This window comes from Micromys minutus (genome assembly GCF_963924665.1).
Source record: "Micromys minutus genome assembly, chromosome: 21".
NCBI classification, from domain to species: Eukaryota; Metazoa; Chordata; class Mammalia; order Rodentia; family Muridae; genus Micromys; species Micromys minutus.
The window spans coordinates 36,318,930-36,333,920 of NC_137956.1; the positions used below are offsets into that span (position 1 = coordinate 36,318,930).

General features: G+C 41.6%; 3 protein-coding genes across 7 annotated transcripts in view; 1 reads left to right on the forward strand and 2 right to left on the reverse strand.

Moving 5' to 3' along the window:
• The window catches only part of NEK11 (NIMA related kinase 11), a gene marked incomplete at both ends in the record, with an annotated part of 199,899 nt that extends 199,241 nt beyond the window's left edge, over positions 1-658 (reverse strand). The window contains one exon of the mRNA XM_080934672.1: positions 489-658. Coding sequence (XP_080790798.1) covers positions 489-658 — 170 coding nt within the window. The remainder of the gene's footprint in view (positions 1-488) is intronic.
• Positions 659-2,852: 2,194 nt separating this feature from the next.
• ASTE1 (asteroid homolog 1) lies at positions 2,853-13,660 on the forward strand. Its single transcript, XM_080934743.1, has 5 exons — positions 2,853-2,991; positions 4,388-5,701; positions 9,202-9,412; positions 11,294-11,489; positions 12,900-13,660. The coding sequence occupies exons 2-5, from the start codon at positions 4,406-4,408 to the stop codon at positions 13,216-13,218; spliced, it is 2,022 nt and encodes a 673-aa protein (XP_080790869.1). The 5' UTR covers positions 2,853-2,991; positions 4,388-4,405; the 3' UTR covers positions 13,219-13,660.
• ATP2C1 (ATPase secretory pathway Ca2+ transporting 1) overlaps positions 11,368-14,991 on the reverse strand; it is a gene marked incomplete at its 5' end in the record, with an annotated part of 103,159 nt that continues 99,535 nt past the window's right edge. For 4 of the 5 annotated variants that reach the window (XM_080934737.1, XM_080934741.1, XM_080934739.1 and 1 more), the window contains 2 exons: positions 11,368-11,485; positions 14,091-14,180. In XM_080934737.1, coding sequence (XP_080790863.1) covers positions 14,163-14,180 — 18 coding nt within the window. In that variant the 3' untranslated portion in view covers positions 11,368-11,485; positions 14,091-14,162. Of the gene's footprint in view, positions 11,486-13,993; positions 14,181-14,991 lie in introns of those variants that run through there. The other variant, XM_080934738.1, reaches the window with a different exon arrangement.

The following is a 14,991-nucleotide window of genomic DNA, read 5'->3' on the forward strand; positions in this document are numbered from 1 at the left end:
CATGTGTTTTGACGCTCTCTTCCAGAGAAGCCGGAGAAAATGTGGTCTTTCCTCTGGTGCACCCCGTTTATCTCTAACATGGATTACTGTTTATTTGCATTTCCTAGTATTTCTAAAAATAGTCATCAGGAAGAATTCGGCTCTTCCCACTGACGGTGTCTCAAACAGTTAGTAGGAATATTTTGCCATTGAGACTGTGGTAAGCATTAGAAAAATAATTTTTACATAATCTACCCTATTCACCTTCTCTGGCTCTGAAATGTATATGGTATTTTGATAGTCTTACCAGGGGCTGGGAGTGTAGCTCAGTCTTAGAAGCAAAACTCGGCAACTCCAAGTAAAATGGGGATGGGGCAGCTATGCAGAAATCAGGGAAGGACCTTTTCTGTTTGCAAGTTTCTTGTTCAATATAGAGTACAGCTGAGATATAACTCCATGTTCTAAACCAGCCTGTGGCTACGCACACATCCGCACATTTTATTACTTACAGTTCCTCTCCATGCTTGGCTTTCTTGTCTGACACCAGATAGACAGTTCCAAAACTTCCACTGCCAAGTTTCTGTTGAAGAACGTATCTTCTTGCAATCAAAGTGGTTGGGTACATAGAAATGGCTGTGGGTCCACTCACACACTTAGCAGTCTCTTGGAATTTCAGCATTGCTCCAAACAAGATAAAACTGGCTTGTTCATTCACAGAAACAACTTTTTACATAATCCAAGCTGGTGTTCCAAAAGTCAAACTGGAAGTGTTGATTAATGCCAGAAATATGGGAACTCCACAGACCATTTCTAAAAGCAGCTACAAGATTCCCAGAAAAAAAAAAAAAAGTATAAGCTTTTGACACCTGCACTGTACCTTGTGTTAGCACACCAGCTAATGCTCATGCACTCGTGTGTGTGTGTGTGTGTGTGTGTGTGTGTGTGTATGTATGTGTTGTAGGGTGAAATAAAATGCAAATTCCAGAAGGCACTGTCCTAGAAAGAGTCTTCCTTTTAAAAGTACAAGTTTATCACAACAATTTACAACCAAATTTTATGGACTCCTGAAGTGTGCATTTGTTTTATGATTTATATTTTGTTAGATATTTATACTCCCCACCAACTTAAAAAAAATAATACAAACTCAGGGCCATGGCTTCCTCTAATGCACATATGCCTCAACTTCCTGGTGGTGCTCTCTTTCCTCTCAGTCTACCTTGACTTAGAAGCAGAGGAATTAGGATCATTCTGCTTTCCTTTGCCTTTTGCCCATGTAGACTTTAAATCATGGTGTCTGTTTGTTAGACTTGCTATGTGGAGGAGTATTAATTAATATTCATTAATTCGGGGACCCCCCCCATCTTAAGCACAATCTGGTTCCGTCTCTATTTTACACACCAGGTACAGAGCAATCTCCTGGATTGGAAGTAACAACATGCACCTCAAACCTAAGACTGCTTGTCAAAGCTAGCCAGAAAAAAAGTGCAGTACAGATAAAGCCCTAAGGCCTGGAGGAGCTCTCAAATCTACAGCCGTTAAGAATGGCAGAACTGTCATGAGTAAGTATTCCACAAACCAACTTTTTATTCATTCCATCAAAGTGTTAAACTTGGCGTCAGGCTGTTTTATTGAAAACAGTGCTCTTGTTTAAAATCTGTATGAAAATATGACTTAACACTGAATACTATATACACCTTGGCATTAGGTTTTCATATTCAGCAATTCCAAACAACGAGAAAAAAATATTGTTATAATGATGACCTGTGGGCTTGACATTTACCACAAAACCTACCATGACAATCAAGCAGAAAAAAAATCACAAAATATAAAACCTATTTGTATTATTGTCTTCTTTAAATAATGTACTACTAGTCTGTTGTTTTATCTAGTCCCGGTGAGCAATACTCTCCTCTAGGAAATGTTACTAAAATCTGCAAAACTTACCGAATAGGCCCCTAAAAGGTACCTTCTGTTTGCTTCTTTGGCATAAAAGTGGTGGTTTCTAGACAAACTAGGCTATTCGAGAAAAATGTATGGCCTCTCCACAGCCTTTCAGACCACTAATAATTTGCAATGGATGAATTTGGGTGCTGGGAACAGAGGTTATATTTGTATCCTCGGGGCCTAGCTAACGGCTGACATACAGTAGGTGTATCAGGAAACGTTTAGAGAGCACAGAGAGATCCAGCATACCAAATGTGACCCAAAGACAAGGAACGAAAAGAAAACAGAATGGGAATTTGAAGAAAGCAGAGAGGTGCCCACTTTGTGCTAACCATCCCTGGGGTAAACAACCCATCCCGCTGGGGCAGGCAAAGAGAAAGTCAAGTGTTTACCGCGAGTGGGAACTGAGTGGTTTATGTCCACGTTTTAAAAACAAAAACAAACAAACAAACTGGGAAGTTGTTTTGACCCTGGGGTTCTGCTAAATCTGACCTGAGAAGTAAACTCTAACCCTGAGGTAAGACGAAAAACTTTCTTGTCTCAACAAATAAACCTTAAATGTTTCGCAGAGCGGGTGAATGTGTATCGAGGAGTGGGGTTCTTAGTCTCCCGAAGGGGAATGGGGTCCGGGAGCTGTTACCTTTACAGATCCTCAAGCCTAGAGCTCGCTGCCTCGGCGGGCGTGGTTGTTTAACACTGTCGCCACGGAGACGGCGCGGGGGCTGCTGGGAAGTCAACGTCTGGCGCTCAGGCCCGCAGAAGCGCCCGGGACCCTAGGAGGCGGGGTGACGAGAGGAGGGCGGGGCGCGGGCGGGGCAGAACGAGCGTCCCCGAGTCGGTGGCCACAGTTGTGAGACGCATGGCTCAAGCATCTGCACCAAGTTACCACCACCCGCCTGAATGCACTTTCCCCTCCAGGAAGAGCCCTCGGCTTCACGGAACCAGGCTTCCCAGTGACGTCGTTCCCGGCACTTCCTGTTTCCGCTCGCGGTCTTCCACGCACTGCGGGTCTGCCTTTTCTTCCCCGGCTGCTGGGGAAGAGAGCCGGCAGTCAGGAGGAAGCAGCAGGTGGGTCGGGAGGGCAGGGCAGCTTGGAGTAGGAAGATCTGTGGTTGAGGAATTAGACGCTACCTTGCCCTGTCCTTTTGCTTGCATTCCTTGAGTTACTCTGTTCAAGGTCAAGTCATTCGTTTCCAAAGAGTTTGCAGAAGGAGGTGCGGGGCGGGGGGTGGGGGGGGTGGGGGGAGAGGAAATGACTACTCAGAATTAAAAGTGTTGACCTGTTGGCAGAGGTGCATCTGAAGTGAGATAAAAATCAAGCGCAATAATGTAAGCTGATACCAAAGCCAAAAAATTTAGGAGGATGCATTTTTATGTAGTATCTCCCCAATATCAAAATGCAAAAATTCCAAGATTGACAAAACTTTAACGATTTTAAGCAAAGGCAAGGCTGGCAATAGCACCGTGCTAAGCTATATTTGAAATCTGAGGTGAGAGGGGAAAACCAGTACTACCAGTCCTGTGAGTTGCTAGCCAGATAGGCCAGAAGTAAGGGGGTGTAAAGAATTCTAATTGAGGTTGAAATTACACACTTCCTAGAAGTGTGTCCTAGAAACATAAAGCTGAGATTGTCTTCTTATCCATAAGAAAGAAAACTTGGGTCATTATGTGTCCTATGCTGGGACTTAGGACATTGGTAATTGTTGTCATTTTTATAGCTTAGGACTTTTGGGTCTTGACCAGTGTAAAATGGGAACGTAACTTCAGTAGTGAACTCTGTAGGGTTTCTGTATTGGTGTGACCATGATGTTCCTATGAGGCTAAGAGCAGCCTCCATCTTAACTAAAGATCAGACCCCATGAAACTGAGTTTGTCTTGTACTGCACAAGAAAAAAAATGCTCAGCTAGGTATGTTGATACCCAGTATAGCTTTGTTTAAAAATCATGTCTCACTTTCTGTTGAAGCAATGATTTGGTACCCCTATAAGTACTGTATTAGAATTCTCTAAAGAAACAGAACCAATAGTAGCAATTTACTAGTAAGTATACACACACAGGATTTATTAGAATAGCTTAAAGTCTGTGGTCCAGCTGTTCCAACCATGGCTGTCTTCTGACAAAATGTCCAAGAATCTAACAGTTATCCATTCCATGACAGTAGATGTCTTAACTGATCTTCAGGATCTGGTAGAATCATTGAAGTAGACTTTATGCCAGTGAAGGAATGAAGTTGACAGAGAGAGTTAGAGCAAGCTGACAAAGAGCAAGAGTTTCCTTTATCTCTACTTGGACTGCCATGAGAAGGTGTGGCCTAGATTTAAGGCGTGTATTCCACCTTCAATAATCCAATCAAGAAAAGTCTCTCAGTGGCCTATCTAGCAGCTTGGGTCTTGGTTGATTATAGACAACCAAAAAATAGCCATCAAAAGGACCATCAATTGAATTTGTTTGTTTGTTTCAACAGGGAGTCCTGTCAGTCATCATGGGTATCCGGGGACTAATGAGCTTTGTGGAAGACTATAGTAATGAATTCTTTGTTGATGTGAAATTACGGAACACAAAAATTATCATTGACGGCTATTCTCTTTTCCACCGTCTCTGCTTCAATTCAAATTTGGAGCTCAGGTACGGCGGGGACTACGATTCATTTGCAGATGTTGTACAGAAATTCTTTGAATCACTGTTTGCCTGTCATATTCGTCCATACGTTGTATTGGATGGAGGGTGCGACATGTCAGATAAAAAGCTGACAACTTTGAAGAATCGAGCTAGAGAGAAGATCCAAGCAGCCCGTTCCCTTTCTGTTGGTGGGGGTGGGAATGTGTGTCCCTTACTCATCCGAGAAGTGTTCATACAGGTTCTGATCAGGCTTAAGGTATGTTTTGTCCAAAGCTTTTCAGAAGCAGATCGGGACATTATGACACTTGCCAATCACTGGAATTGTCCTGTGCTATCATCTGATAGTGACTTTTGCATTTTTGACCTAAAAGGTGGGTTTTGCTCACTGAATAGCTTTCAGTGGAGTAATCTGAACACTATTAAGGACACACAAGATTACTACATTCCTGCCAGAAGCTTTTCCCTTGATGCGTTCTGCCATTACTTCAACAACATGAACAAAGCTCTGCTGCCTCTCTTTGCGGTGCTGTGTGGGAATGACCATGTTAATCTGTCCATCGTGGAGACATTCGTCAGTAAAGTACGTCCACCCCCTAGTTCTAAGGGGAGGAGATATCACCGAGTTCTCGGACTTCTGAACTGGTTGTCTCAGTTCAATGACCCCACCGAAGCACTGGAAAATGTTCTGAAGTCTCTCCCCAAAAAGAATCCAGAAAAGGTGAAGGAACTTCTCTGCTGTTCCATGGAGGAGTACCAGCAGTCCCAGGCGAAGCTGCAGGATTTCTTTCAGTATGGTACTTACGTCTGTTCAGATGCTTTGAATCTGGGCGTGCCGGAGTGGGTGCTAGCAGCTTTGGCCAGAGGCCAGCTACCACCTTTCATCAGTGATGCCTTGGTGCTCCGAAGGACCTTTCTTCACACACAGGTAGAAAACATGCAGCGACCAAATGCCCACAGAGTATCTCAGCCCATCCGGCAAATCATCTACGGACTCCTTTTGAGTGCCCCATCACATCCAGAAGATCAATCCCAAAATACATTGCCTTCCCAGCTTCCGGCTTTCAAGGAAGTGGAAAGAATTAATACAAATATCGAAACATCAACTGTTTATGCAAAGCAGCTGCCTAAGGATCATTGTGACTTGAGCAAATTGGCTGAGGTAAGTTTGTAAGACTAATACAATTCTTAGAAATGTCTTAATGTCTTTATAGGTTATAAGCTGCCTTCATATGTGCTCTCTTAGTAGAACACATTGGCTGCCATCTTGCCTTCACGTTGTGTGTGAAGGTTAGACCTCCAATGAACTAGGTAAAAGCCTAGCATTTAGTACTAAATATGCTCTTTCCAGGGTTCTTCAGTAACCTGTTTCCTTTGTAGTTATTGTATTATATTGATTCCAAATAAGAATATGTAATTTAAAAGAGGGGGGGCTGAACTGTAAAAGAAGTGTGCACATAGATACTTTTTAAAGATATATTCATTTTATGTAAGTACACTGTAACTGTTTTCAGACACACCAGAAGAGGGCATCAGATCCCATTACAGATGGTTGTGAGCCACCATGTGGTGCTGGGATTTGAACTCATGACCTTTGGAAGAGCAGTCAGTGCTCTTAACTGTTGAGCCATCTCTCCAGCCCATACATAGATGCTTGATGTGGGCATAACAGCATCTTAGATCAGAGTTCAGTTAGGATTAGTATTGATGTGTCCATCCGTCTAAAGGTTTTGTTTTTATTAATGAGGACCTCTTGTTAGGCTCTGGGCTTGTAGCATCATGTTGACTTGCTTAAACAGATTCCTAAGAGCATGACTTAGCCTACCTTGGTGTTGCTTAAGTCTGAGTAACACTAAGATCAGTTGTCATGTTAAAGAAGAAAATGTCCTCAGGGATCTCAGTGTTGCCTTTTGCTTCTGATATGTAAATATATTAATAACAGATATGAAACTTTATTGTGAGAACACAATTAAACATACAGATTAAATGTAAATGAATTTATAAAGTCAGTGGCAATGCCCTTTTGGGTGTTTGTTTGTTGGGCTCCAACTAAATGTTTACTCTGAGTTGTCACTGGTTTTTGCCTGTGGGGATGATCAGACCTTATTTGCCTCCAGTTTATTTCCCAAGAAAACGTAATAGTGATTGTCACTTCCTATGGAGTAGGAAAGGTGGAGTTGTTCCTGAGATCTAGTCAGGTAAGGCAAAGATGCCACTAAGCTTCTTAGAATGCAGCTTGGCACCCCCCAGTAGAGAACTGTGTGGCCTAAAATGTCCAGTGTACCCATATTTAGCCTATCTACTAGTGACAGAAGCAGAAGGTAAGGAGATTCCTAAGTGGGGGTCAAAAGTTTCCTTCTTGTTAGGAAGTAACTACTAATAAGAGTAGTTCTTCAGGGGGTGATAAGAATGTTCTGGAATTAATAATGGCTGTGGAAGCTTGTAAATATATTAAAACCATTGAATTGTGTACTTCAAAGGGGTGAATTTTTTTGACATAGTTTATATTTCAAAGCAAGCAGAGTTTCAGTTAAGCCTTCTCCCTCAAAGGATCTAATCTGTACTTTTACACCAGGAATCTCTTATTTGTGAGATTCACAGAAATCATTTTCTCTCTGCTGTAAAACCATTGCATTGTAGGAATGAATATACTACAAATGACTTTCTGCTGTTTTGTTTTCAGTGTTGTTTTATCTACTTCCATGATCACGGTAGTGCACATATCTTATAACATAAGAGCATATTTCTGTTGTACATATTGTGGAATTGCTGGGCCAGATGAGAGGAACATTGTGCTCAGCTCTTAAGTCTTGCTAAAACATCTTAACAGTGGACCATGACCATTCCCACTAGCAGTGCAGAAAAGTGCTTCTTCCTGTGCCTTTGTCAATCAATACTAGGTGTTTATGAGCCCGGGAAACATTCTGGCTCTTCTAGTGGGCAAAGTATCATCTTAGTCGTTTGGGTAGGCAATTTTCCATTTCTCTGATGACTTGCTTATTATGGTCATTAGCCATTTGGATATTCTGTGTGAAGTCTTTATTCAGTATTTTGCCCGTTGTTCTGGACTTTTCGCCTACTGATCATTTGTCAATTAACACTGTGGCCAGGACCTCCCATTCTAATTTTCACTGTAGTTTATTTTAGTAAACAATTTTAGTGTAGTCATTTAAATCTTTATTACTTATGGTTACCTTGTTATGATCTGTTTAGGAAATGACTACGTACTCCCAAGATCATGAAAACAATTACATTTTTCTTTCACATCTACAATCTGTCCAGAAGGAGCAGGGTGTGAAATAGGCATCAGGCCACTTCCCCTATGCAATCCAATCAATGAGATGCCGCACGCTGACTGTATTCCTTGATGAGTGAGAATGTGTTATCATCTAGTCCAATCGAAGTAAGAGGAAATTTTCATGCACTTTGCACCACAGTGTATCATTTGGCTCGCCTTTGGCCCGTGTTAATCAGTTCTCAGCTCCATGCTTTTAAGCTCTAATTAGCCCGTATTTCTAAGTGATGTCAGGTGCAAATATATTTCCAGACACAAATACAGGTCCAGGTACAGAAACCTGGTGATCATTCTTTTTTTAACATGATGCATTAATAATACTTCAGCTATGTGACTTACAAACTAGCTCGTTTAATTCCCACCAAAACCAAATGGGATAGTCCCGAATGGGCCTGGGAGAGCAGGTGACTGCAAGGAGAGTAGTACCCTCTTTAGAAGGCACTGGGGTCTGATCAGACTAGGAAAACCTTCAGGAACTAACCCAAAGCCACAGTTAGGAGGGCAGAACCTCTGGTATCAAATTCTAGACTGCTCTTTTCATAAAAGTTGTTACTTGAAGTTTAGGTGTGCTTTTACTTAAGATGTGAGGCCTACTTCTAGTAGGGGTTGTTGCTCTACCATGAAGAACTTTGCTTGCTTCCAGTTATAAAATTTCCTAATAATATTAAACCACAGAACCTTTGTTTAGAGTCATTGTACTGTTCAAAAGCCTTACCTGCTAAGAGGTAAGACTGTAGCCCACTATCTCATCCTCTGGAAGAGAGGGTATTTCTCTCTGCACAGAAACACCAGGAGTGCAGCTCTTTACTTAAATGTTTATGAAAGTGTGGCCTATAAGGTTCATCCTGAGATTCATTCAAGTAAAAGTCAACAAGCAGCTCAAAGCTCTCCTGGCTGTTTACTTCTCAGCTTATGTCTGAAGTCCCTTGTAGTGTACAGTGTAAGGGGCAGTAGGTGGGCTGTGCACTGCAGACAGTCTTGGGACTCACTAATACACTCCTGCCTGCCTAGAATGTATTCCTACCTCTTAAGCAGCCACATGCCAGAGGGATTTGTAATTTATTTTGTGGAGGTGATCAGTTAGTACATCTGAGAGAAAGTGGTACCCCATCTATATACACTAGCAAGTAAGGGCAAGATTCATGATCCTAAGGGATGTGTGTCGTGAATATGCTCACTGCCCTACAGAGGGAGGAGGCGTGCACACACACACACACACACACACACACACACACACACACACACACAAAATGTTTAGAGTGTACATTCTTTCAAAGATTCAAACAGTATTAACTTCCACAGCTGAATTAAAATAAATGTCATGTTACTAAAAATACCCTAATTTGCAGAATGTTTGATGTTTTCAGCTCCCCTTGGCTAGGCGGCAGATGCTTCTGTTAGAAGCCCTGAAGGTCAAACAGGTTGTCCTGGAGTCCATCCCTACTTTTCTGAAGTTGCCCATTGCTGTGACTTGTTACTGGTTGCAGTCCACAGAGGCCAAGGCAAAGCTCCATCATCTGCAGGCCCTACTGCTGGGAATGCTGAGGGAGCCCTTGCATGCCATCGTCAACAGCCCTGGTAGGTTCTAGAAATCCAGGAATGTTTTATCAAGTTGTGTACAAATTGTACATCCTCAAGAATTCACACAAACAAAAGATAGTTGACCACCCCCCCCCACCCAGGCCATGACAGCAGAACTTGGAAGTGAAGGTGCCAAAATGCCTTTCACTAGTATTAATAGTTCCTTGTTCTGAACTTAGTGCCAGGAGCTTGGCTTCAGATACAGAGCTGGGAAGTGCTAGCGATGCCTCAGTCTGCTCCAGTGTGAGGTGACAGTGCCTTGCCATTGATTCCCTGCAGTTCATTCTGCTACCCCATCTCCACACTGCAGCGCAGCACACTAAACTTACTTGCACTTTCCCAGCCAGGAATCCTCTCAACATTTCCAACATTCCACATGCATTCTTGCTCATTGGTTTCTATCTTTCTTTAAGGCTCTTAGGTTTCATTAAGTAATAGAAAGAAAAAAATAAAAACATTTCCACTAGAGAAATAATCTGGGCCAGGGTTGTTTGCATTCAAATATTGGGTAAAATAAATGAAACGGTGGAACATGTTAGTTCTTTATTACAGCTTTGCCTTAAAAGATTATGAATGCCACAAAACTGTCCTTGTACAACAGTTCTAACATGAGAGCTGTTAGCCACAGCTATGTGTGGCTACTTAGAGTTAAAAACCAAATGGAAATCTGAGCTTTCTGCAGTAGCCACATTTCAGTCACTTGGCAACCTCGTGTGGACATGTGATAGCCGTGTATAAAAGCCATGTATAAAGACAAAGCATTCACGCCATAGCAAGAGTCCTATAGATGGTCCTAGCCTGGTGTGTTCTCTGAGTCTAAGAATGAAATGGTATGGACTCAAAACATCCCTAGTACTCAAGCTTATCTCAGAGTAGCTATCAGAGGGACCATTGCTATATGACAGTTAACATGAGGCAGGCCCATGGCTTTAAGAACAGTTTGAAGCTATTTTAATAGTTTAATAGAAGTAGTTTTAAGAAACACAGAAATTCCCATATCATGAGCCCATTAAGAGTTTATGTGAGTCCTATAGAAGGGGCATATCTGTCTGTTTTCTTTTAGGAAATGTGGACCCTGCACCCAGGCAGGCTCAGTGCCTTGCTTCCCGATATTTGTGAAAGGTGGGCTTTTTTATTACTTTGGAGTTGGTCCCAATGTTTATTTTGTGCACTTCTGCTCAAATAAACCTGCAGAAGCTGCATCTCCTCAGGTTGTTGCTTCCGCCCCTTACCTAAAGAAGCAATGCGCTTGTCAAATGATTCACACTTTAGTTTTCCTCCTGTAAAACAGGCAAAGTGGCTTTGAACCTATGAGCTTTTTTTTTTTTTTTTTTAAGATTTATTTATTTTATATATGTGAATACACTGCTACCTTCTTCAGACACACCAGAAGAGGGCATCAGATCCATTACAGATGGTTGTGAGCCACCGTGTGGTTGCTGAGAATTGAATTCAGGGCCTATGAAGACCAGTTAGTGCTCTTAACCACTGAGCCATCTTTCCAGCCATGAGCTGTCTTTAAACAAGTGTGCTACCCCATAGGTGCTTCAGTGAAAGTAATGGGCAGTGAAAACAGTGAAGAGAATGGTTTAGTGTCATTATTTCCAGAGACACAGATCCTAGAGAATTTATATACAGACTTGTTTAAGACCAGGTAGCATACTGTGGGAGAGATCTTATTTCAAGGAAAAGTCAATACCTTTGGGTTGAATAAAGTCAAGCAAAGGAACCTTCAGTGTATACAAGACATTTATGAAACCAGAAGATAAAGGCAACCAGTTTTCAAACTAATTGTCTCTGTGGGCTTTTCGTTGGTCTGTGGGGAATGGGCAAACTGAGGCAGTGTTTGGAATGCTGCCTTTGGGCTGTTTTATCTAGGTAATGAAGATCCATGGAGAGGCGGTGCCAAGATGCTGTATGAGGAGTTACAACAGGTGAAGGCAGCCATGCGGCCCAGTCCAAGGTTGGATTTAGACACAGCCCATGTCTTCTGTCAGTGGCAGTCTTGTCTCCAGATGGGGCTGTACCTCAACCAGCTGCTGTCCACTCCTCTGCCAGAGCCAAACCTAACTTGGTAAGCACCGTGGGAAACATTATTTCAGATGGGTACAAAGATTTTAAATAAAGTTTAAGGATTAAAACAAGTTGCTTTAAAAGACAATCAATTTTACTATCCTCCATCTCTGAATACTGTTATAACTATAGTTCCAGTTTTGAATTGTTTCTTAAATCAATTGTTAGTATATATAGTACTTTACAGGAATGTATCCTACTCCTAAGTACATCTTGTTACGGGGGTGGGGTAGTTATGTGTGTTTTCTTACCATTTGGTATTAGCTCATATAGTTATCAGACACCTACTCCTTGCAAGGGCACAATAAACAAAAACAAATCTCTGTTCTCTTGGAGCCTTCCCATGAATTTTTGTCTTGTCAGTATAGGAAGAAGGGAGCGAAGCCTGTATGCCAGAGTGTAACTCGAGAGTTTGAGTTGGGTAGGATAGACATGGTCCCATGGAAAAGTGATAACAATGGATTATCACCTTGGTAACTGTCTATCCAGGAAGTACTAGAGGGAGAGAAAGATAGAAGGCAATGGCTAGAAGATGGGATTGGAGATTGTATACATGCTCCATCAATAGTCCATGGACACTCTTCAAGGACAAGCTCCAGAGCCTGACATCTTTGTAATGAGTAAAAACACATGGCAACATAAAAGAGAGTTGCCTGCTTGTTTTCACATCTGCTTTTGTGGCACTGGGAACTGAATCAGGGTTTTGTGCGTGTCAGGTAAACACGATACCACTGAGCTATAAACCCAGCCTTACTTTTGTTATTGTACCTCTGGACCTCATATCTGAGAGAACAACAACAAAAAAAGCCTTTGATCTTTGGGCTGTTTTCTCCCATTCCTTTGATAATTTTGGTCATTCTTAATATACTTCTTCACAGCAAAACAGGAGTATCAATATTACTTGTGTTTTTCCTAATGTTTTCTATAAGATTATTGTTGCATCTCAGCATAATCAAGAAGTCTCAAATACTGATTTTATACTTGTTAAATAAAGCCTATACACTGATAGCCAAAGTTTCCCAGGTTGACCAACTCTGGCCCTGAGTCAGACTAGTTAATCTCAGTTTACATTTGTGTGGTGGGAATTTTATTCCAAATGAATGACCATATAAATGATGCAATTACAATGTTCTGAAACTGTATTAAACTGCCTTTTTGATTTGCCAATTCCATTTTATTAAATTCCTTTTCTTGGAAGCCTGTTCAGCCCCAGGATAGCATTATCACAAGGTTGTTTTTTTTTTTTTTGGTCACCAAAGTAATTATTTTAACTACTCAGTTCCAGTAAGTAACTGACAATTATATACGAGCAAGAAAGCTAAGTGTTTAGATACTTGTTACAGTGTTCACCTTTGTTGTCCCACTCCACCAATCTGATGCTTTCAAATCATGTTGTTCTCCCACTAAACAGGCTGTACAATGGAAGCCTAGTCCACGGACTCTGCCAGCGACTGCTAGCATCCTGTTCTGCAGAAAGCCTCTTGAGCATATGTCCTGAGGCAAAGCAACTCTATGAACATCTGTTCAATGCCACAAGATCATATGCCCCAGCTGAACAGTTTTTACCAAAAGCTAAATCAAAGTCAATGAAGAGGAGGCAGAAGAGAAGAAAGGTTGCTAGCCTCGGCACCACCTCAGACACCAGGCACTGGTGTGACGGAAGCAACCGGTTTGCTCTGTTAATGCTCGAAAGCTTGGAGGAACATGTAGAGAACACAGAGCTTGAATAAACTGTACACAAGATTTATAGTTCTAACTTACAAAATGTCTCTTACCTCCCTTGAAGCTAATTTTTCCTTAAAGCCAACCTATTTTGAGATAATCTGAATTCTAAGGTATTTTATACTGTACTTTTAATACAGCCTGATTTAAGAAGTGTCTGTATTTGTATGTGGGTTGGGAATGGAGAGCCAGGGTACTTGTGTGGAAGTCAGAGAACAACTTGTGAGAGTTGGTTCCGATTCCACCATGTGGACTCCAGGGATCATACTCAGGTTGTCAGGCTTAGAGCCAGCCCATCTGTAGTTCTCAACAGTTGGCAGTTTTCTTGTGGGTTAGTCTGGTACGGCTATGTATTCAAATACTAAATTCTCTACCCCATGATCTGGTTGTCCCAAGTCTACTGACTTCTCATGTGTACGGGTTTTTGTTGGGCAAACCTTGTTTCCCAATTTTAACCTATTAGTTAATTAAAAATGGCTACAGCCAATTACTGAAGAGAGTTAGGTGGGTTTTTAGTTACCTGGCAGAGGGTTGCCACAGGCACCCCCACAGGTTATCTGCCTAGCAGGCTTCACCAGACAGGAAAGACATAGTACTTGGCTCCCAAGAGCTGTACTTGCTTAAGCTGCTTGGGAAAAGGCACCCAGTGAAATAATGAGGAAGGGTTACCACATGTGACTTTTGGCCTGGCCTGGCCTTTCTTTTCCTCCTAATTTCCTTTGTCTGACTGGCCTTTAAGATTTTTTAAATCGGGTCTGGGAAGCAACTAGAAACCTCAGATAAGCAGAGTGTGGTGCGTTCTGTCTTTCCAGAATCTACTTTCCTGTGTTTCAATCAAGATGTGCTCTTTCTGATTCCATTCTAGCAAACAAAATCTCACCTGAGGCTTTGGACACGTCAATCTTCAATTAGCAGTTCCAGTAACAAAAGGCATCCTGGACAGTTAAGATGATTAGATCTTGGGGTAAAACTGGAGAGAGAAAGCCATTTACTGTAATAAAATTATGCTCTGTATTTAGTGGTGGCAAAATTATACTGGATGTTATTTTTGCAAATTATTTTTAATAACTAATACCTTGAAAGTTTATTCATCTGTAAATATAATCTCTGACCTTTTCTGGAGCCAGTTGGTGAGGAAAAAAAGGAAACCAAGTCAACCTTAGTATTCCTAATGATACTTTTAGAAGGCAAAAACCTTTACTACCTAAATGGCTTTATGTACTCTTCTTTGTTCATAAAAGCAAACAGTCAACAACTCCATCTCAGCTGGACTACCTTTAAGATAGAATTGTTACACTCCAAATAATGTGCCTGCAGGTGTTTAGTGCCCATATTAAAACATGGTAAGCCTTGCCTGGCACTGAGATGTGATCAAAATACCTATACATGAAAAGAAAGAGCAAAGCAAGGAACAGGAGGTGAATGCCAGGCGGTATAAAAGGGCCCCAGGAGGTAAGAAGGGTTGTAACAGCTACAGGCAGAATTCTGCAAAGGCAGTCAAGATAATCAGATGGCTGAGAAGGCCAAGGATGTGAGAACTGTTACAGGAATTTAAGAGTTGTCATCTTGAAGTCATTCTAGAAATGATGGTCAAATATATGTAATTTGAATTATCTACAATGTCAGCAGATGAGTTTGTATCAAAAAATGTGGATACTAGGTTAAGGAAACAGCTCAACTGAAAGCCCAAGAATCTGTTCAGTTCCCAGATCCCCATGCTTTTTTAAAAAGCTGGCATTCTTGTGATATCCTCTTTACCTGGTCCCAAAAAGGTGGACATT